Source organism: Typopeltis vanoorti, chromosome 4 (genome assembly GCF_054136105.1).
Source record: "Typopeltis vanoorti isolate ZY-2024b chromosome 4, IOZ_Tvanoo_1.0, whole genome shotgun sequence".
In the NCBI taxonomy this organism is placed as follows: Eukaryota; Metazoa; Arthropoda; class Arachnida; order Uropygi; family Thelyphonidae; genus Typopeltis; species Typopeltis vanoorti.
This window is the reverse complement of record NC_143552.1, coordinates 163,654,202-163,679,397: the sequence shown is the minus strand read 5'-3', so window position 1 is coordinate 163,679,397 and position 25,196 is coordinate 163,654,202. Positions and strand designations below refer to the sequence as shown.

Below are 25,196 nucleotides of genomic sequence, written 5' to 3'. Positions count from 1 at the left end.
CACCAAAGGACACCTTATGGTAAGATGCTTTTTCTAGTACTAGCACAGGTGGGTGCAGTCATCAATCCTTGGTAAAAAAGAATGTTCAAGATGACTAACTTATGCTTGTGCAACCTATGCAGACAATTTGTCTGCATAGGCTGTTGCAAGAACAACTTCCTCTTTTTCTACATAAACTGTACTGCTGAAGCTTAATTTCAATCTTGATCTGATGCAATTTATCTGTTGTTGTGCTCTACAAGGATAACTGTCATTGATGGGTTAATTCTGCTTTTATTAACTTGTCTGTGGTCCATATAAAGGAACTAACAAACAGTAAGTAGAGAAAGTCTCAGATGACCTTGTAGCTGCAACTCCCTTCACTGAATTCTGACTTGTTGAGGATCCAGCATGAGTAAATATATGGATTAAACAACCTTTATTTGATACAGTGATTGAAGAATTTGTTGTGGATAGATCAGATCACTAGATTAGTGATCAGGATCTGATCACTAATCTAGTTACACTTCCTCCACTTGAAGAAAGTGACATTTAGTCTTGACCTAGGAGAATGCTATACATGGAATTACAAAGCAAGTGATTATGACAAGCTCAAGAGTCAGCTTTCAGCAGTGCCATGGCATAAGAACCTGGAGGGAAGAGATGTTGGTGGTGCATGGAAGGAGGTTAAGGCGTGTTTGAAGAAAGTGGTATCAGAATGTATACCCAGAGTCAGAAGGATGAATCAGGTAGGAATTAGATGGATGAATACCATTATTACTCAAGAGTTGTAGACAAAGAGGGAATATAAAGAAAAAGGTGATTAGCATGCCCATGAGCAGTACAAGGCAGAGGCAAGATTGGGCATGTATGGTAAGGAAGGCTAAAGCTAATTATGAGAGAAAGCTAGTCGATGAGGCCATAAGAAATCCTAAAGAGTTCTTTCGCCATGGAAGATGACTTTAAAAAGTGTTGATGATGGGGAGGTAACAGAATCAAACCAAATAGTTGAATTACTGAGTGAGCATTTTGCAGGTATGTACCATCTAGGTGGTGACACTGCAATGTAAGATGCAATATTGACTGATGAGAGAACAGAGGTTCAAGAAATGAAGGTGCTTAAAGTATTGCAGACCTCAATGCAAACACAGACATGGGATTAGATGGCATATCAGTCTGAATATTATGAAAACGTGCAAGAGAATTATCTTGCTATTGACCAATCTGTTTAAGCCTCGGTACTAGTAAGGTGCCAATGAAGTAGAAAAAGAGCAAAATAATCCCACTCAGCATCTCAGCAGTGGTAGTTACGGTATTGGAGAAATTGGTAAAAGACAGAATTCAGGATTGGGTGGATAGGAATGATACTCTATAAGGGACAATATGATTTTATTAAGGGTAGGATTTTCCTTAGTAATTTTCTTACTTTTTTATAATAAAGTAACAATGGAGTTGGATAAGGGAAAATGGTTACTCAGTGATTTTGCAAAGGCATTTGACAAGATTCCACATGCTCTGTTCCATAAATTGGAGCAAATGAGGATGGATATTAATATGGTGATTTGGATTAGAGCATGGTTGATAGACAGATATCAAAAAGTGGCTTATGGAGGAGTTGAGTTTAGGAGGAGTGATCAGCGGTGTATAACACAGCTCAGTATTTGATCAGAAAATTGGTTTAATTTGTAAATCAATGATATAGGAAATGAACTGACAGTAAATATTGACTTGTTTGCTGATGATGTAAACTGGGAAGACATTACAAGCTGTGCACTATACTGATGGAATTGAGCTGCAGAAAACTGATGAGGTTAGGGACTTTGGAGTGATTGTAGGCAGGGAGTTGAAGTTTAGAGGTGAAGCATATGGTGAAACAGCACATCAGATTACATGGTTGTTGAAGAACACATTAACAAGCAGGGATAGAGAGGTTATTGTTCCCCTATATAAGCATATGTAAGGCCACATCTGGACTACTGCATGCAAATCTGGACACTCAAATTCCATGGAGATGAAGTGGTGGAGAGGATCCTGAGGCGAGTGATAAAGATTGTGACAGGTCTACGGAGACAGCCTGTGGGCTTCAAAAACTAGCTCTAAACAAAAAAGAGATATGGTACAAAGATAGAAGTTATTAAAGTAGTTTTATAGGATTGATACTGAAGACTTTTTTTCAGTACATGGCAGGAAGGGAGAGAACAAGAGTCACTTGTGGAAATTGTGTAAGAGTGTGGTTAGCAAGGGTGTTTAGGACTAGATTGTTTACTTGGAAGATGGTGAATGAGTGAAATGGATTTCCAGAGGGGGATTGTGAATTGTGAATAATGGATCTCCGATCTCTCATGATGAGTCTTCTGACTCCATGGAGATACCTGTATTATAATAATAATATTCCCTGAATGTAGATAAGATCCAACCACTGAAGAGTATGTATGGATCACAAATCTCTGCTTCCTCTGCATGCATCAATTACCAATCTGCCAGGATCATCAACAAGCATCATTCTTCCATAGTCATTTTTCTTCTACTTGCCACATATCAAAAGAACTCATTAGGATTTTTCTTAGCTTGATTGCTAATTTCTTCTCATACTGTAATTTTGCTGTCTTTACAAACTGAGTTACCTTCCTGGCCTGCTCTTTGTACTCTTCATGCAACTAATTATTACCAACATTCATCTTATGTTGCTTCCACAGTGCCTTCTTCCAGATTTCACACATAATCTGTTCATTCATCCATTTTACTCCTATCTTATTTGGCCTTTTCACCTTTGGAATACACTCTAACATTGTTGCTGTTATATGATTACTCTTTGCTTGCTCACTAAGCAAAGCTACCTATACATTTCTTTGTCTCCACCCTCCGCATTCCCCAGTCTGTAGCAACACCCAACCAAATATCTCATTCTATGAACCTCTGCCTCACACCGTACTGCTGCCACTTTTCTCTATCTCAATCTTGCATGAACATATTGCTCCCACTATCATCAATAGCACTTCCCTTCCCTTCTTGCCCTTCCTATCTTCAAAAAAACACCCATATCATTTCTGTTTCCATCAAAATATCATCCTCATCCAACTATGTTTCGCTTATTCCAACCATTTTCAGGCAAATAAACTTAATGCAACAATTTCATCTCCCTTATTTTTATACTTCTAGCATTCATAAATAGCCATAATTTCTTAGTGTATAACTAGTCCTACTCATGCTGCCCCTCATCTGTGACTTTTCCATACTTGCTCCCACTGCTCACCCTTAACCCTCCTCTCTTTGTCCCATATATCCCCCACATACGCGACTACCCCACCACATATTCCAGGCAATTCCATTCCTATACTGACCATCCCGATACATACATTCATTACTGCTTTCAGAATCCACTCTCATTACACTGTCTCCCTGGCAAACCTCGTTTCCCTGTTCAACTTTCATTCTTATTCTCATATTTGTATCTCCATTCGCATTGGTCTCACCTAGTCCACTCTCCTGCTCATTTATATTATCTGTGACTTCCACTAATACTTTGGTTGCATCACTGATTACACTTCCTTAAAGCAACAGCCTTTCTAGATGCAGTCCATTACACTTATACAATTCCATTTGTCTCCCAAACTCATCCAACACATTCACAAACTGCACTACTTTCTTTTTGCACATTGTCATACCTGAACAACACACAAACTACTCTTCCTACCACACTTCTGTCTTTTGCTCTCCTCAATAATCTCCTGATATCCATTTTTCCTATGTTTAACCAAATCATTTGTTCCAACCACAACCACCAACTCTTTTGCATGGTTACTTCTCATATCCAGCACCACTATCATCCTGTTCATCCTCCCTCCTGGAAAACAGACCTTGTGCACCCTCTCATCCATCACACTTTTTATAATTAAATCTCCATACAGTGCTACTCGAGTCATTTGCTACTTCTTTTTTCTCCACTATCTTTCATTTTATTCTTTCGCACTCTTCCATTCATATCCACCATACATCTAATTTCATTTTGCACATGCCTTGTCTCATTTCTCATCTTAATAATTTCATTCTTCAATTCTTGCATTCCAGCAATCGATCACACTATTGCTCTGTCAGTCAGTCATTCAGACGTTCTTCCATTCCCACAGTCATGCCAACTTTTGCGCTGTCAGTTAGGCTCACTTCTGCTCCAAGTTTATGCTTGCCTGCCTTTTGCCCTTCATCTGGCATTCTTCAGTTCCCGTTCATGACTTTCATTCAAATCACTGCAATCCATTAATATATCACACTTTCTGCAGATCCTCACTCTCTCAATTCTCATTCTTAATTTCTCAATAAACATATCTGCCACATTTGCCCACACATACATTTTAAATCCACAATGCTCAACACACTATTTTCACGCCATATATCTCGTTGGTCTTACGATCATTTTTTTTTGCCTTCATTAACTGCTAACTATTATACTCAAATTCTCTGCTAAACCTACTAATGATATTGATAAATAATATGCATTCAGTCTCAGTAACACTAATTAAATAATTTTTTGGTGAAATGCATATACTTCAAAAATATTCCAAGAAATAAAACTTATCCTGTCCTTCATGGTTACACAATGAGCAGCATGCATTATTCAAAATTATGGAAATAATTATCATAAAGCTTCAGTTTAATATAAACTAAAATAATCACCCAATATGTTTCAACCTTCATATCGAGGTCATCATCTGAGGTATGATGATCTTGATATGAAGGTATCATCTGGAGTATACACATATATATCTATATCTACAAAGAAACAAGCTACATTACTAAATATACATTCAGCCCACTTAAGTCCTTCAAGTTTCCGGCAAAACTTTACTTTAGGACTCTAGGCAATAATTTCAGCTCTTATTGGTCATCATCTATACTGCTTTGTTCTAATGTATATGAGTACTTATGTAAGAGCATGTTGCTCTCTAGCTTAATATATCTCTTAATGATTTGTAATCAAATAGATAATAATAATAACAGGACTCTAGCTTTGATGCAATAAGGTTTCTCCCTCCCCACTAGAGGTCAGGCCAGTAGTTGTAACGGTTGATCGTATTACTGTAACTTTAGTATACCATGTAGATTGTAATATAGCTCGTTTCTTTGTATATATGTGTATACTCCAGATGATGAACTTGATATGAAGGTCGAAACATGTTGAATGATTATTTTGGTTTATATTAAACTGAAGTTTTGCTATAACATGGTAGTTATTTCCATAATTTAGAATAATGAAATAAAACTTATCTTTTGCTATTTGTGCAATAACTGTTATTTGTGCAATATGCAGAAAAACTTCCCTTTTCATGGTGCAAACTTCGGTTTGCTGGTATTTCACCAAATGTTTTTGTACTCCAATTCCTTTTGCATATTAATTTGATGCTACATGCATTCTGTATTAATTTTAAAAAACAAACATTTCATATTTCAAATAAAAATATAGTTCAAGCACCTTTCTTTTATTTGTCAATAATTTCAATTTTTCTATGCATTATAAATTAATTGGTTTTGTTTTTATTTTTTTTTTAATGAAATTCATGAGCAGCCAGCCAAGAGCACCTAATTCACATAATATGACACAGGTTCCATTCTGACACATATTATTATTATTCAGGCCTCCATGGGGTCAAAAGATTCGTCGTGGGAGGTCCTTTCTATGAAAACAAAGTTTATCATACCACTCCTTGTACTCATTGACCGTTCTTGCTCTCACCACTCTATCAGGTAATGCATTCCATGGTTCAACCACCATCCATGCAAAGAAACCACTCCTCATCCTCTTGCTCACAGCTTCCTTTCGTAACTTCCAGGGATGGCCCTTGTCATCACTCCTTAACTCTGTTCCACCAAGCAAAGGAACTCCCCAGCGTCAACCCTGTAACTACCTCTCAACAGTTTAAAAGTCAATCATATCATCTCTCCTATCTACCAAACTCTGCAGTCCACATTCCCTCAGCCAATCCTCATAACTAACATTGTATAGTTCTGAAACCACCTTTGTTGTCCATGCTCATGGGAAACGGTCATTCTAGGGACCTCCAGTATGTGGAAAACTTCACTAACCAAAGATGATTCCATAGCTATTTACATAATGCAGAGCTTACTATATTCTCAACTGCTTTCATTAAGTGTGGAAGTATTTAACAGTTAACAGTTTATTATTCACATCACATATACAAATTACACTATTCAACTTGTATAATTATGACAATATTTCACAATATAATTCAGTGCACAGTAGAATATTACAAAATAAAATTCAAGTATTACTATTATATTCTATTGGTACTAACACTTATTTTGGTTATTATTTTATTATGGTTAATAAAAAGTTTTCACATATATGCAAGTAGAATATAATATATTTCGAATGGTTTCATAGTTACGATAAGTAACTGGTTTAGAGTAATGTAAGTTAGTTAATGCAAATATGTGTAACCAAGGGCCATAGTCATACTGGTTACTAGAAAAGTAATTAGCTCAAAACAGACACTGAGAATCCGGGGACCGCATCTAAGAGGGCTCCCTTACCAGTTATAATAATATACATGTTGATATTTTAATACCTAATTGAATGAACCAATTTGTAAATCAATATCTTTATTGGTTATGATATATGAGTTATAATGATCTCTTATACTATATGTTTGAAGTAATTGTCAGCATTGTTTAATCCCATAAGGTAGTCTCTCAATCTTTTTCTGAATACATATTCTGAGGTTATAGATTTAATTTCATTCGGAAGTTAATTATAGCTACTCGTCGCAATGTACTCGAAAGATTTATGAAAAATTTCTTTGTTAGCCTTGGGTACTTCCAGCATGTTTCGACTGCAGCACAATCCATAGTCTACATTATAAACCAAGAAATTTTCAGTGTTACTTTTTACATATAACAGACAACCATAGAGATATAGTTTCTGAAGTAGTAGAATATTATGAACAACATACAGATCATTGATTGAATGTGCAAAGTCGGTAGTAGTTATGGCTCTAATTATTCTGTTTTGTATTCTTATTAATGGAAGCAGATTGTTATAATAGTCTCCGCCCCAACAGGTAATGCCATATTGCAGTGAGGAATTTACCCAAGGAATAGTATAAACATCTCTAGAATGCTGCATTTACAAATTTTTTTAACATAATATATTCTGTTAATTATGAACCTAAACTTATTTGTTAAGAAAGTGGTGTTGGAGTTCCACTTCAAATTGCTATCGATATGGAGGTCCAAATACTTGACTGTTTTTATTTTTTTGATTAAGCAACATTTACATTTTAGAATATCACTACATTTCCTTTCATGCCATTTTATTGTTATACTCTGATCTAATTTGTCTGTTAATGTAAAGTAGATATATCTCGTTTTTTTGGTATTAATGTTAAATCCGTTGTTGCTAAACCATATACTTAGTTTTAACATATCGCTATTAATCCGATTTTTTAGATCTTCAAGGGGTGTTTCGGTGTATACTAAAGCTGTATCATCAGCAAAGGATATCATTTTGCCAAAAAGTTTGTATTTACATAGATCAGTGGTGTTCAACCTTTTTTACTATGCAAGCTACTTTTCTATAAAAAGTTATTCGCTGATTTACATTCTTATATATAAGTTATTCGGCGATCTACTCTCTTATATAGATCACGTTCTCAAAACCTGATATCTGATTATGCACAAATAAACAACTAAAAAAAAAAATACATAACTAAAAACTTTATTTGTGTGTTTAAAAATTAATTTATCACTTTTAATTATAACACATATTTTAATACAACAAATATTTTAAAACAACAAAAAAAAAAAAAAAAATATATTGGAATAAAATATTTACTTCTCTATTTTGGAAAACCAAAGTTAGAAAAAACAATAGATGGATTACAAACTCACAAGTTACAGGAAATGCTGGTTGATTAAAAAAAAAAAAAAAAGTTAATGTGAAATTTGGCATTCTTTGTACCTCGCAATATTTTCATAGTCAAGTTGATATGAAGAAGTGGCTAATTGCAGACAATCATCCAAATGATCATTTGTAATTTGGTTTCTTAATTGATTTTTTATGACGGTCATATTTGAAAAAGATTCTGACAAGTATGTCGATCTGAAACACGACAGAATTTTTCGCGCAATATCAGTTACGTGAAATTCCAAATGACTTCATTGTTTATTGATTTTAATTGTAAACTATTCTGAATGTTTATTATTATTATTATTAAACAAGACCTCATGGAGTCAAAGATTCATCTGGGAGGTCCTTTTATCTCACACACACACCTCATCATACCGTGTCTTAAAAACATTCAAACTCCTTGCAGACAGCACACTCTCAGGCAAGGCATTCCAATCACTCACAACTCTGCACGAAAAAAACCTGCCTCTCACTCCCCTACTCACACCCTCTTTATACAGTTTACAGGGATGACCTCTGGTTCTCTCCTGATCTCCCTCTATTCTCTGTAGAACTTCCCCACCATTGATCCTATAACAACCCCTTACCAACTTGTAGGTATCTATCATATCTCCCCTCTTCCTTCTCTACACTAGACTCTGCAAATTACATCTTTTCAATCTTTCCTCATACTCGACATTCCAGAGGTCAGAATCTACTTTAGTCAGTCGCCTTTGGACCCTTTCCAACATCTCTTCATCCTTCTGAAAACCAGGTGACCAAATCTGGGCACAATAGTCCATGTGTGGCCTAATCAAAGCCTTATACAATGGAACAAGAATCTCCCTACTTCTACATGTCAGTGTCCTGCGCATCATTCCCAGAAGTCTTTGTGTTGTCCTCACAATTTTGGCGATGTGTCCCCTAAATTTTAGATCCTTATCCACTATCACTCCCAGATCTCTTATTTCCTCTACCTCCAACAATATATTCTCACCAAGCATAAATTCTGCATCCCATCTTTGTTTTCCAAATTTTAAAACCTTACATTTTGCAACATTGAAGTCACATCCCCATTTGCTTGTCCAATCACTCAATTTATTCACATCTTCTTGCAAAGGCCACAACATCTTCACTACTCTTTATGGTTCATCCCAACTTTGATTCATCTGCAAACAACTGAATATCTCCATCCAAATCTTCGCCAATATCATTAATATACAAGTTAAATAGTAATGGCCCTAAAACAGACCCCTGAGGCACTCCACTAGTGACTTTCCTTTTCCTGGATATTGCACCCCCATACACAACTTGTTGATACCTATCAGATAGTCAGTCTCCAATCCAATGCACTAATCTAATATCCAACCCCATCTGCTCTAGTTTGACTGTCAACTTATCATGAGGTACTCTATCAAAAGCTTTTGCAAAATCCAAGTATATTACTGTGTATCCTTCTCCTCTGTCCAAGAAAGCAGTCACTTTATTGTAATAAGTAAGTAGATTACTAAAACATGACCTCCCTTTAGCAAATCCATGCTGTCCATCAAAGATTATACCATTGTTGTCAACCCAACTCTGGATCCTAGTTCTCACAAGCTTCTCCAACAACTTAACCACAACACCTGACACACAGATAGGCCTATAGTTTCATGCTTGAGTTCGATCACCTCCTTTATGAAGTGGCACAATCTTGCCCTCCTTCCACTCCTTAGGAACTTGACCGAGTGCAAGACTCGTATTAAAAAAATATGTCAAGACAGGTGTCAACTCCCTGGCACATTCCTTCAGAATATGGGGCGATATATTACCAAGTTCCACAGACTTATTAACATCTAGTTTACTCAATTCCCCATACACCTCTTGCTCACGTACAGTCAGTCTTTCCTCCCCCATCACCTACTGCTCTCAATTTCTCCATGAAGTCACATTCACAAGATTGAAAGACCTTTATGAATTGCTCATTAAGTATCTCCACCACACATTCTGCAACAGCTGTTTTTATACCATTTCCTCCAATCAATGTCATCCTTCCATAATCATTCTTTCTTTTGCTGGCTACATATCGAAAGAACTCCCTAGGATTCTTTTTGGCTTCATTAGCTAACTGCTGTTCATACCTCTCTTTAGCTACTCTCACCAACCAAGTCACCCTCCTTGCCTGGTCTTTGTAGACCTCCACTTCCAGCATAAGAGAAGTGGAAGTGGTTACTTCCACTTCTCTTATGCTGCCTCCACAATGCCCTTTTTCTCTGTATTGCATGCTTAATCTCTTTATTCATCCATCTCACACCTACCTTATTTAACCTTCTCACCCATGGTATACATTTAGACATTGCATCTACTAAATATTTTTTGAAAATCCCCCAAGCTGCATTGATCTCTTTTCCAGCTAACTCCTCATTCCATGCTACACCTGCAAGCTGTCTCCTGAGCTCTTTATAATCACCCCCCCTTGTAGTTCCACATATACCCTTTTTTCACAGGGGTCTTTGCACTGCTGGCAACCACCTTATGGTCACCAATTGGTGGATGATTTGATATCTCATTGATAATTACATCCTCCGATGAGATGACCAAATCCAAGACCCTTAATCCTCGTTTGCCCTCTGTTACATACTGTCTGAGATAGTTATCCCTCAAAAACTCAAGAAATTCATTTTCTTTACTTCCAGTTGCTATCTCTTCATTCCAGTCTATATTGCCATAATTAAAATCACCCATAATGATCACTTTATTTGCTTGGCTTATTTGACTATACATTTCACTATCACCACCATCCACATTACCAGGTCTATAACAACATCCCGCCAAGTATTATCTCAAGTTTTACTTCAGCTTGGTGTATATCAAACAGCCCACTAATTTTATTTGAAATTTCTGTGATGTTCAAGTTTTCCTGAAATGGATTATTGATAAAAGATACAATCATTTCAGTTTTATTAAAATCTTTATATCTTGAATTTATTTCTTCCTCGACTAATTCTATTTCATAAATAAATTCTTTTAAATCATAGCAAAGCATTTCTTGATTTTGTTCAAAAAATTTTAATAAATATGGGAGATGTCTAAATTCACGGTCATTTATATTTTTCTTTAATAAAAGTAAGTATTGTTGGAAATTTTTATTGAACTTAACATGTCAATTAAATTTTTATCTCTACCTTGTAACTCTAAATTTAAATTGCTTAATTTCGTACAGAAATCTACTAAAAATGATAAGTGTAACAACCATCTTGTATCACTCAGTTGTGGATAAATATCTCCTTTTTCATCAAGAAAATTTTTTATATCGTTAATTAATGCAAGAAATCTTTCTAAAAATTGACTTCTGTTGAGCCAGCGAACATTATTGTACAACAGATGTTCCCTATCATCATCTGCCTGTAATTTAATTAACCGCCGTTGCATTTACAATTTTAAATGTAACATACAAAAACATCTTTTGTGTTTAATCTTTTACTACACAGTACTTGTTGGTGAATAATACAGTGGTATGTTAAAAAATCTGGATATTTGTCATCGTTTTTACATAATGAAATGAGGCTTGATTAATTACCTATCATTGCAGGAGCACCATCAGTAGTAACACACACAAGTTTAAAAAGCGGAAGTTTATGTTGTTTCACAAATTCAGCAAATGTCTTCTCCCTTAGTCCTTCCCAATATGGTATAACTTTCAAAAGTTCTTCTTTACTTGAATAATCTTGAAATACCATGCGAATAAATACCATTAACTTCTTGCTATTGCTTCATGATATTGCGTCACTGAGCAATATTAGTGAAGTTGTTTGATTCATCAAATTGTAATGAAAACGCAACACACTGGTGAATGTCTGACATTAACCTGGCCTGGAAACATTTCTCCGGCAATTTGAAACCTTGTCTGCAGCCTAGAAGTAGTCTCTCTCTCTCTCTCTCTCTAGCGACATCTTGAACTGAGAAGCTCCTTTCTGGAAGTGGGAAACTCCTCTCTCAAGCAATGTGGATCTGGGCAATCTCTCTGACGGCAACTCTGGACCAGGCGGCCTCCTCTCTGAGAGAAATTCTGGAACTGGGACCCCTTCTGCTTGCTTCAGTCCCTTTTTATTAGGCATCCTCTGAGACCTCGCATGAAGTTTGGCAACCCCCAAAGAATCTGTATGAGTCTTCCATCTTAAGTTTCAAGTTCGGCACACCTTTTAATCTCCTCCATTCTTTTGATTGTAAGTTGCTGGCCATCGGAAAGTTGTTTAAATTCTTTCTGACTGACTTTGGAGATGTTTACACTTAGAGCCTGCAACCCTTTCTCATACATACGAGTTTCAATAACAATCTTTCTAATGCCGCCATGTACAGCTTCGGCGACAAAAATTGCCTTTGTTTTTAACATTCTAACATATTCTTATTAAAGCAGTATATACAGTTAGCTTTAAAAGAGTTATTTACAAAAACATCTAATACAAACTATACCGAGACAAACAAATTTTTTTTTTACAATATTCACATGGGACTTAACCTAAGTAAAAAATCGATGTAATGTGCGTTGGAATATTTAATATTTAAGCTAGAATCGAGTTTTTACACTTTGCTTATAATCGTATTCACTCGGCTCCTTGTTTGACTTCCACTGATCCAAATTAATTCATTTACCTGGACTTATAAGAAAATTATTGATTTGACAATTTTAACGAAAAATAAATAAACAATAGCAATACACTTAAAGCGAATTAAAAATAATACAAAATAATGAAAAATAAAATATTATGTTTTCAATTTTAATTAAATTTGTAAGTAAGGAGGAATACACAAGAGATTGACCAAAAATCACTCCGCGATCGACGGGATGAACACCCCTGACATAGATCATTAATATATTATAAATAGGATGGGTCATAGTACCGACCCTTGAGGGATTCCGTATTTTATTATGTTTGTTGTGCTTTTAAATATATCATAGCTAGTATATTATTTTCTGTTATTCAGATAGGATCTGAACCAGTCATTAGTAATTCCCTGCATTAGTAATGCAGTATTTGGACATTTTCAGTAGTAATAGATCATGATGAACACAGTCAAATGCTTTAGATATATCAAGAAAAACAGCTGATATGTGCATTCCATCATTTATTTCACTATAGACCTTTTTATAAAACTCCAATAGCGCTTTTTCAATATTGCATCGGGATCTAAACCCATATTGATTAGTTGTGTAAAAGGATACTGTATTTAAATAGCTATTTAAGCGGGTTTTTTTTATCAGAATTTCAAAAACCTTTGAGATTTTTATTATTACGGGCAACTCCAGGGAGTCATTACTCATCGAGGGAGGCCCCAAATCATATTCATCACAACTATTCGACATTCATAGTGTATCTATCATACCTCGCCTTAAACTCATTCACTGTCACAGCATCCACCACAGACTCTGGCAGCCCATTCTACTCATTCACCACTCGAAAAGTAAAGAAACCAGCTCTAACACCTTTACAAACTACAGTTTTGCCCAGTTTCCATGGATGTCCCCTAGTCCTCCCACAACCAGCCCTGTTCTCAAAAATATCTTCTGAATTAATTTTATAGAAATCCTTCTGTAATTTGAATGTCTCAATCATATCTCCCCTTCTCCGCCTATCAACCAATTTTTGCAATCCACAAATCCTCAACCTGTTCTCATAAGGTTCAATCCACAGACCTTCTATCATCTTGATCACTCGCCTCTGGATCCTCTCAACCTCCTCCCCATCAAGAAGAAACCTAGGTGACCAAATCTGGGCACAATAGTCGAGATGGGGTCTTATCAAGGCTTGATACAGAGGAACAATAACCTGCTTGTCTCTGCTTGTCAACATATTCTTCAGCAACCAAGTGATTTGATGAGCTGATTTGGCCACTTTTGCAATGTGTCCCCTAAACTTCAACTCATTATCCACCAACACTCCTAAGTCTCGTGCCTCATCAATTTCCTGGAGTACAGTTCCACCAATGTAGTAAACTGCTGCTAATCTTTTCACCCCAAAATGCATAACCTTACATTTTGCCACATTAAATTGACATCCATTCTCCTTACCCCAGACCTCCAATCTATCCAAATCATCTTGCAAAATTTTGACATCATCTGCATTCACTATTGCCTTACCCAACTTTGCATCATCTGCAAACAAATGAACTGTTCCTCTCAGATCCTTTCCTATATCATTAATGAACAAATTAAACAGCAGTGGTCCAAGAACAGATCCTTGTGGCACACCACTAGTCACAGGCCATCTTGTGGACTCTACTCCTGAATAAACCACTCTCTGATATCTCTCCATCAACCACCCTCCTATCCATCTCACCAACCCTATATCCATCCCTATATGCTGCAATTTACTGATTAGAATTCCATGTGATGTCCTGTCAAATGCCTTAACAAGGTCCAGTAGAATCACTATAAACCCATTACCCTTATCCAGTTCAGCCGTCACTGTGTTATAATACGTGAGCAAGTTACTGAGGCATGACCTACCCTTCAAAAAACCATGCTGTCTCCGATACAGTATCTCATTTTCATCTATCCAATCTTGTATTTTCCTCTTGACTATTTTCTCCAAGACCTTGATAATGATTCCTGTTATGCTGATTGGCCAGTAATATTCAACAGCAGCCTTGGAACCACCTTTATGCAGTGGAACTATTTTCCCCTCTTTCCACCCCCTTGGGACTGACCCAGACCTGAGGCTCAAATTAAACAAAATGGTCAAGGGCACTGACAATTCTTTAGCCGCAAAGTGCTCGCTCAGTAATCCCACTATATTGACTGATTCGGTTACCTCCCTACCCTCAGCATTTTTTAAAATCATTCTGCCATGAACATTTTTCCTTTTACTTGCAAACATATCGAAAAAACTGTTTGGAATTCTCTTTAGCCTGCATGGCCAATTTTCTTTTGTAATCCACTTTTGCTTTTCTTACCACCCTTGTTACCATCCTGGCCTGAGCTTTATACTGTTCCTGCGCATGTTGGTCACCTTTCTCCTTAAATTCCCTCCACACTTGTTTCTTTTTTTGCAGCTCAAGCTTAATAGTGTTATTCATCCATTTAACCCCAACTTGATTTATTATTCGGACTCTTGGTATACAGTCAACCATTGCCTCCTGCAAACACTTCTTAACCACCTCCCATGAACTATCAATATCCAGCCCTTGCAGTTTTACATGCCATGGCACTGAGCCAAGCACACTCCTAAGCTTGTCATACTTACCAGCCCGGTAATTCCACATGTACCCTGTCTTAATTGTAAATTCCACTCCTTTAGCCACCTCCCAAGTCATGACCTTAGGGTCACTCTCACCAATTGGTGGCAACATGATCATGTTCGTTACAGCCACATTCTCAGTTGCAATTACTAGGTCAGCACTCTCTGCCCCCTGGTATTTTCCACTACATGCTGTCACAGATAGTTGTCCTTTAATAACTGCATAAAATCCAATTCCTTCCTTCCATGTGCCCTCTCCTCTTTCCAGTCAATTGATTTGACAATTTTAACAAAAAAATAAATAAACAATAGCAATACACTTAAAGCGAATTAAAAATAATACAAAATAATGATAAATAAAATATTATGTTTTCAATTTTAATTAAATTTGTAAGTAAGGAGGAATACACAAGAGATTGACCAAAAATCACTCCGCGATCGACAGGTTGAACACCCCTGACATAGATCATTAACATATATTATAAATAGGATGGGTCATAGTACCGACCCTTGAGGGATTCCGTATTTTATTATGTTTGTTGTGCTTTTAAATATATCATAGCTGGTATATTGTTTTCTGTTATTCAGACAGGATCTGAACCAGTCATTAGTAATTCCCCTAATGCAGTATTTGGACATTTTCAGTAGTAATAGATCATGATGAACACAGCCGAATGCTTTAGATATATCAAGAAAAACAAGACTGTGGATAGTATAGATATTAGTCTGTAATTTTTGATTTCATTTCTATTTCCTCCTTTAAATAACAGTACAACTGAAGCAGTGTCTTCAGGTGTTCTATAAATTTACCATGTTCAAAGGATTTATTAACATGTTCATTGGCAATCAAGCGATATCGCATGATGCAAGTCCTCACCAAACGGCCGATCACGTGTTATTGCGTGGACGTCGCTAACTAAATAAAAAAAAATAAAAAAATTTGGCCACCATGCGAAATTCTAATTTTCAGCTTGGCAATGAATGATATCGCATGATGCGAGTTCTCGCGGGTGGGCGATCACGCGTTATCGCGTGGACGTCGCTAACTAAATGAAAAATTTGGCCACCACGCGAAATTCCAATTTTCAGCTTGGCAATGAAAGTGTTAATGATATTTGTAAAGAATTGTAATTTATGCATAATGATAATGTTTAGCTTTTTAACATTTATGTTGTCACATCCCACTTTTTTCCCTTTTTTAATCCGAGTACTACACTCTTTACTTCATCTGTGTTTACTGCATGTAGATACATGGAATTCTTAATTCACAGAAGGTGACTGAGATACTTTGCCCTTTCTGCAGGGTCGAAAACACAACTGCCATAGTTGGTAAAGTGGTTGTTCATTTTGTTAACATCTTGGTGGTGATAAACTATAGTGATTTCATTAGCCTCTGGGAATTCTCGCATTTTCTGTTTTGCATTACCTATTATCATATTGACCAACCTACATTCTTTACTTTTATCATTACAACAAGAAAGAAATTTCGATAGCAGATAATGTTCTTTTGCCTGTTTTATTTTTTGCTTTAGATGTTTAACGAAATTTTTATAGTCATATTTAAATTGTATGGATTTTTTTTATGCTTATAGTAAAGTTTCTCTTTTGTCTTTATCATATTTTTAAATTCATCTGTTATCCAGATTGCGTGAACGTCCTTTTTTGTAGTAACTGTTTTATGATATTGCGATTTACTGTCTGCATATTTAATCATTTTGATAAATTCATCATATAACAGATTAGTGTCTAATAAGTTTGTGGCAGTTGATAATGTTTTATGTATCTTTCAAATTTATTATATTGGTGCCAAATACAAATTTATTCTGTCTACCTGTGCAACTCATTAACATTATCAGGTATAGATAATTTCAAAAGTATCGAATGGTGATCTGTCTAATGCAATCTGCATTAGTATATTACTAATGTAGATTGCAGTGGATACCTCATAGGCCATTCTGTTTCTTATGAATATGTGATCAATGCAACTTGTCGAGTTGCATACTTCTCTTGTATTGCCATCGATGTAAGCAAGAAACCCATGAGTAGATAATACATTTTTACATTCTTCAGTTTTATTATTACTCTTATAAAGGTCCAAATTTATATCCCCACTAGTATGACATTGTCATATTTTAAGGTATTTCAATTTTATCTATTATTTCAAAAGTTTATTTCGCACATTTAAGCTGAATTCTTTGGTTTACAATTAAATGTTTTGAAGTGTTTTCAAATACATATAATACAAAATATAATGCAATAATATATATAAAGTGACCTTTAGCTTTAAGCTATATTAAGGAAAATATCCTGTATTATCATGCTGATTCATTCTTAAAAATTGTGAACTTTATGCTGATTAAGAAAAGTACAAACAATGCCTCAATAAATTCAAATTATGATTATGAGCCGCAAATGCAATACTAACCTTTCATTAAAGGACAGAGTTGCCCAAATGCTAAAATCGGTCCACATTGTGTAAGCTGACCAACAGCTAATTCCATGCACATTAAAGGCACAGCACAAATTATAAGCAGAATTAGGTAGGCATGCACAAATGGTCCTGCAAAATAAAAAATAATAAATAAATAAATAAATAAAAAGTGTTGCAAATATAAATATAGTTGGTGAGGTAGTGAAAAAGATTCAGAGATGAGTCATCAAGACTGAAGATATGTGGGTTACAAAGTTTAGTTGATAGGAAGAAATGAGAGGACAAAATAGAATCTTATAAATTACTAAAGATGCTCTATAAGATTGATACAAAAGAAACTGTTCAATATATAAGAACATATGCAATTTACAAAAAAAATAAACTAAAATATATATATATATATATATTGTTGTTGGACAGTAGATGGCATTGTGTGTTGATGGTAGTAGCATCACTGTGTGTAGTTGGAGAATTAATAGTGGAGATAGCAAGTTGTGTGTAGTTAGAAGAATAAAGTAGGGGAGAGACAGTGAGATGTGTATAGTAGAGTAGGTAGTGTGTCTTCCCTCAGTGAGTCTTTGGACTCTGGAGATCATCATTATCATCATCATCAAATTCCTGCCATGTACCCTCAAGGGGTGTACAGGATATGATAGTCATGAAAAAAAATTTACATCATTACTAACTTCCTATCTACAATTTTCCCCCAAATCAGTCTGTTGCTTGTCAAGACTCCAACATTATCAGATCTTATATTTCTGTTGTCTAAGGCACTTTGTACTGTATCAATCCACCTATATCTTGGTCTTCCTCTAGGCATGAACAGATGGATTTGAAGGGGATAAATTAACTGTGGAAAGGACACAAAGACAGATGACAAATATGGCTTTAGGACTGTACAAGGATAGTTATGAGGATCGGCTGAGGGAATGTGGGCTGTAGAGTTTGGTGGATAGAAGAAGGAGAGGTGATATGATTGAGACTTTTAAACTGTTGAGAGGTGGTTACAGGGTTAACACTGGGGAGTTCTTTCGCTTGGTTGAACAGCGGGAAGGAGTGATGACAAGAGGCCATATCTGGAAGTTACAAAAGGAAACTGTGAGCAAGAGGGTGAGGAGTGGTTTCTTTGCATGGAGGGTGGTTGAACCATGGAATACATTGCCTGATGGAGTGGTGGGAGTGAGAACGGTCAGTGAGTTTAAAGAGTGGTATGATAGACTTTGTGTTTCTCAGGGGGGGGGGCCTCCCCTCGATGAGTCTTGACAGACTTTATGTCTTAGGAAGGACCTTCCTCGATGGGTCTTTTGACTCCTTGGAGGACTGAATAATAATAATAATAATAATAATAACAACAACACGTTACTAAAACTTATCTTACTTGCTTCTACTTCACACCATATGCTCTTAAACTCAATGCTGCTGCCACCTTCTTTCCTGATTTTTGCCACTCATCTGCTGGACCATTAATAACCCCTACACCTTACATTTTATCCTTCCTATCTTCTTGAAATATGCAAAACTGCTGCATTTCTTTTCCAGCTAGTCCATCATCCTCAAACAAACATGTTTCACTGATGCTAATAACCTTTGGACCAAGTGCCTCCATAGAAGTCACAACTCCAGCCTCCTTATTTCTACTAACTGTACTTCTGGCATAAGTACATAAAGACAGAAATGCATTACCAGACTTTGAGAAATAGTCCTGCCACTATTTGTGCAACTGCTTCCCACTTCCTCATTTGCAGGATTGTCCTGTATTGTTTCACCCTAACTAATTGATCCCCAAAGCTTTAATTCCCATCCAGGACCATCTCCTCTCTCATCCAACCTAGCCAATAAGTTCTGATTCAACAAATTCATCCTTTCACCAACCAACAATCTTTCCAGATGCATATTTCCTTGCTCAGATACAATCTATCCTAAGCATACAAATCCTTTCATCACTGAAATGCATACCAAATATACCCCCACCACCAAAGACATCATTCTGGCAACCAACTGTCATAACAATGTCCATCTCCTCAGCTAATAACTATCATAACCCATCAAAATGAAAAACAAATCTAAACTGTTTTTTAATTTAAACCAAATAAAAAAAGGATTCAAAGTTTTGATAATAATGCAAACTAAAATCGTTCATAAGCGAGTCTAAGTCACATATTTAGTGTGGATGATAGATTTCAGGAGCATAATACATGCTAGGATTGTCAACTATAGATATAATAATAATAATAATAAATTAAAATTTCCCTCTTTTCACTGTAATATGGTCACATATTTGTATATGCTACCAAGTCACAAAGATGTCATATTTAAAAAAAATAAATAAATAAACAAAACACCATCACGTTTTCCCCTTAAAATTTCCAGATAAATACATTTTTATTTTTACGAGATCAACGAAATTAGAGCTAATACTTTATTCATACTACCATTGAGCTACAAGGGAGAAATAGTGAGAGTAGAGTTCAGGCAGTGTAAAAATCTCACATAATCATGAATAACTTATTATGTTTATCTTTTACAGTATCATAAATATATTTCATAAACAAGCTTAAAAATTAGTGCACATGATATATATCATCATCATCAAATTCCTGCCATGTACCTTCAAGGGGTGGATCATGAAAAAAATTACATCATTACTAACTTCCTATCTACAATTTTCCCCCAAATCAGTCTGTTGCTTGTCAAGACTCCAACATTATCAGATCTTATATTTCTGTTGTCTAAGGCACTTTGTACCGTATCAATCCACCTATATCTTGGTCTTCCTCTAGGTTGTTTTGCTGCCAACCTGGCAGAGAACACTTGCTTTGCTAATCTTTGTTTGCCCATTCTGTTTAAGTGACCATACCACCTGAGATTAGCTCTGTTAACACATTCCTGGATGCTGACAATGTCAAGTTCTTTCCTAATATCCTCATTTTTAATATGATATTGCCATTGATGCCATCTGTTCATGCCTATAATCTTTCTCTAGACTCTCATATCTGCGGTCTCTGGTCTTTGGTCAAGTGTTTTACTTCTGACCCAGCTCTCATATCCATAAGTTAAAACTGGTTTGAACACTGTCTTGTATACAGCTAATTTAGTGTTCCGACTAATTTCTCTCTTATTCCATATGAATTTATTCAATTCACTTCCCACCATACCAGCTTTGCTGATTCTGTTGTCTATTTCTATATTTAATTTACCATCTTCACTAAAAATCGTGCCTACGTAGCTGAAATGTTTTACTTGTTCCACAGGTTCTCCATTCATAACACAGTTGACATTGTCAATGATTCTTCCTATTTTAATTGTCTCTGTCTTGTTATTGCTGACCTTCATACCATATCTATTACAACAGCTATTCAATTTAGTCAGAGAATCTTGCAGACTTGTAGCACATTTATTTAGAAGTTAAACATCATCCGCAAAAAGCAAAGAGCTGATATTAACATCTCCAATTTTGATATCATGTTTAATACCACTTTCCTTCATAACATGATCCATATAGATAATGAATAACAGAGGGGATAATGTACATCCTTGTCTCGCACCAGATTTAACATTAAACCATCTTCCTGTATTTCCTTCAATTCTAACTGCTGACTTACAACTCAAATAAAGACTAAGTATTGCTTGATATAATGCCCCATTGACACCATATAACTGCAGCGTATTGAATAGCTTCTCTCTTGGCACCATGTCATATGCCTTTTGCAAATCGACAAAACTTAAATACAGATCTTTGTTATATTCCCATGCTTTCTCGACTATTTGTCGCAAAGTGAAGATCTGATCCTGACAGCCTCTATTTAGCCTGAATCCAGCTTGATCTTCACCATGATTTTCTTCCACAATTCTTCTCAACCATTTCTCAAGTATACTTGCATAAATCTTGCCAGGAACACTCAGTAGGGAAATACCTCTGTAATTCTTACATTCAGTTTTATTTCCCTTTTTATATATGGGTACTATGAGAGCTCTACTCCAATCATCAGGAATTCGTCCCTCTGTCCAGGCTTTCTGATCTATGCAGTGCAGCCACTGTAATACTTTTATACCCCCATGCTTCAGCGTTTCTGGTCGAATATCATCTACTCCCGCTGCCTTTCCACATTTGAAGCCTTTGATGGCTTTTTCTATTTCAAGTACGGATATGTATTCCTGACTGCATGCCTGGTCGGTGTTTTTTACCACTGTGCTGTCATCACTGCTTGTTTCATTTAGTAGTTTTTCAAAGTAATTACTCCATACTTCAAGGATATCTTTTTCTCCTGTTTTCATTTCACCTTTATCATCTCTAACTCCTTTTACAGCACTCTTTCCTCCATTCCTAAGCTTCTTCAACAACCTCCAGAATATTTTGCCACCTTCTTGATATTTATTTTCTATATTCTTGCCAAAGTCCTCCCATGACTTTTGTTTAGCTAGTTTTATACACTGTTTAGCATTCTTGCATTTGTCTCTGTATTCTCTAAGAGCACAAGCTGACTTATTTGCCAGGAACTTTTGATGTGCTTTCTTCTTTTCCTTCACTGCCTCTTTAACTCCTGTATCCACCATGGAGTTCTGATTTTTCTATCCTTGCAGACAACTTCACCACATGCCTCTCCAGCTGAATCAATCAGGGCTTTCATCAAGGCTTGCCACTGAATCTCCAAGGTTTCATTCCTGTTCTCAAACTCTTTCATTTTTTCTTCAATAATCTTTGTGTATTTTACTCTACAGTTCCCATCTGAGAGCTGCTCAACTTTTATTCGCTTTAAAACTTTCTTACACGTTATTCTTTTCAATATGAAATTCAATTTTATCCTTCTCAAGACTAAATAGTGATCACTTCCAATTTCAAATCCTTGTACACTCTAGTGTCTTGCACCAGGGAGAAAACATCACTATCAACAATAACATAGTCAATGAGACTTTTCTTATTCCTTGCCTCTTCTCTCCATGTGAATTTGTGCACATTTTTATGTTGGAACATGGTGTTAGTAATAACCAGTCCATGTCCTGAGCAGAAAACCAACAGATATTTGTCATTATTATTAGCTTTGCTCTTTTCTCCAAATTTTCTCAAAATATTTTTGTATATCTCACAATCATTTCCTACTCTGCTATTTAGATCCCAAACAAGGACCAACTTTTCCTTTTTCATTGTGTCAGTTGCTTTTTCTAAAGCCTCAAAAAATTCCTCTACTTCTACCTTAGTAGAACCTTCTGTGGGACCATAGGCACAAATAAGTCTCATTGTCCAGTTCCTCATTCTAATATTTGCCCAAATCACTCTACTTGACACTGCCTGTCATTCAAGAAGATGAGCCTCGTATTTTGTGTTGAATACTATGGCTACTCCTTCTTTTCCTTGATTGTCATTGCCTGAATAAAACATTTTGTATTTATTGCTCAGAAAGATTTCACCAGTTTTTGTCTTTTTTGTTTCAGTCACCCCTATTATGTCGATCTGGTACTTATCTAATTCCTCCGATTTCTTTGCCATTCAGGCTTCTTATGTTGATAGTACCTATCTTTAACTCTGGTGATGTTGAGTTGGGGGTGTGTTTTCAGATTTGTTCCAGTAGACTTTTCGCTGTTTGCCCTGGTTCTCTGGCGAAAGCAGGGCCTTGTTTAACCGGGCGACGCCCCAGCTGGCATGAAATTTTGTCATGTTGTACCATCATTTTTTATTTTGGCTTAACCAATAAGAATGCAATTTGGTCGGCTAAATCCCAAATTTCCAGCCCATCCTCGTTCATTCAGTATCCAAGTAGATACCCAACAGGGTGCACCACGAGAAGGTGAGAATTGGAGATTAGGTCAGAAGCCCTGGTCGGTTCTCTGCATTCCTTTAAAAGCTATGTGGAGGTCTCTCAGTTATACAGCTTTGACCCTTAAGCACTCCTTATGATATATATATATATATATTTTTTTTTTAATTCATTTAAAAAACCGACCAAGCAGTTAGCCTAATTGGCCGAGTGGTTAGTGTATCCGCTCTCCAGCCAAAAGGCTGTGGGTTCGAATCCCATCGTGCGCATGGATGTTTGTGATAGTCTGTAAAAAATACTAGTGGCAGTGGGTGGTAGATGGCATTGGCATAGATGATGATGATGGTAGTTGCGGTTCGTTGTAGTAGATTGAGTGGTGGAGACAGAGAGTTGTAGAGTAGGCCTTCCCTCGATGAGTCTTTGGACTCCCTGGAGGTGCATATAAAAATCATAATTTATTCACAGTTTGTAATGTTGACAATAACAGTACTGTCAAATTGAAACTACAGATATAAAAAGAATTCACTTAATAACAGGGTTCAGAGGTGCAAGAGGAGAGTGTGTTCCAAATACTGAGTACTCTGGATACCAATAAAGCTGTTGGAATGAAATTCTCTCAAAACCCATGGTATTTCACCATGGGTTTTGAGAGAATGTGCTAAAGAACTGACAGCTCCGTTGACCTGGCTTTTCAATAAAAGTCTGGCTGAAGGAAAGGTACCCAGGGAATGGAAGAAAGGTAAGATAGTACTGCTGCATAAATGCAGTAGCAGACTGGAAGTGTCTAATTATAGGCCTGTTTGTGTATCATTAGTAGTTGTTAAGGTCTCAGAGAAATTAGTGAGGGACTATATACAGCTTTGCATAGATGAGGGTAATGTTATCTGTGAGAATCAACATGGATTTGTTAAGGGGCACTCTTGCTTTAGTAATATGTTTGTCTTTTATAATAAAATGACAAGAGCAGTTGATGAGGGAAAGGCATATACTGCCATTTTTGGGGGATTTTGCAAAGGCGTTTAACAGGGTGCAACACGATAAGCTCATATTTAAGTTGCAGCACATGGGTTTAAATGTCGGGTTAATCAAATGGATTCAGGATTGGCTGTCCAATAGGTATCAGAGAGTTGTGTATGGTGGGACAATATCAAGGAAGCAGAAGGTTACAAGTGGGGTTCCACAGGGCTCAGTACTGGGACCTGTATTGTTCAATCTTTATATCAATGATATTGTCAATGGATTGCAAGGGGACATTCAGTTGTTTGCGGATGATGTGAAGTTGGGAAGGGTTATCAGTAATAGTGCAGATGTGGCAGCCCTGCAAGAGGATTTGAATAAATTAGACAGATGGGCAAATAAATGGGGTTGTCGGTTCAATGCAGCAAAATGTAAAGTCTTGAGGTTTGGGAAACATCGATGGGATGCTGCATACTCTATGAGAGGAGTTATACTGGAGGAAGTAGGCGAGACAAGAGATCTGGGGGTGATGATTGATAGAAAATTGAAATTCAGGGAGCATATTGCAAAGGTGGTGAAGGTAACTCAGAGGATTGCTGCAATACTGAGAAGGACACTGACCTGCAGAGATAAGAGGGTTATCATTCCATTGTATAAGTCTCTGATCAGACCACACTTGGACTATTGTTCACAGATTCGGTCCTCAGGATTTGAAGGGGATAAACTGACTTTGGAAAGGGTACAGAGGCAGATAACAAAGATGGTTTCAGGACTGTACAATATGAGTTATGAGGATCGACTGAGGGAATGTGGACTGCAGAGTTTGGTGGATAGAAGAAGGAGAGGTGATATGATCGAGACTTTTAAACTGTTGAAAGGTGGTTACAGGGTAGACATTAGAGAGTTCTTTCACTTAGTGGAACGGTGGGAAAGAGCAATGACAAGGGGCTATCCATGGA

General features: G+C 36.4%; 1 protein-coding gene across 1 annotated transcript in view; it reads right to left on the bottom strand.

The window, feature by feature from the left end:
• LOC150107817 (sodium-dependent dopamine transporter-like) overlaps positions 1–25,196 on the bottom strand; it is a 361,184-nt gene that overhangs the window by 314,961 nt on the left and 21,027 nt on the right. Inside the window, exon 2 of the mRNA XM_090392068.1 lies at positions 17,522–17,656. Coding sequence (XP_090248194.1) covers positions 17,522–17,656 — 135 coding nt within the window. The remainder of the gene's footprint in view (positions 1–17,521; positions 17,657–25,196) is intronic.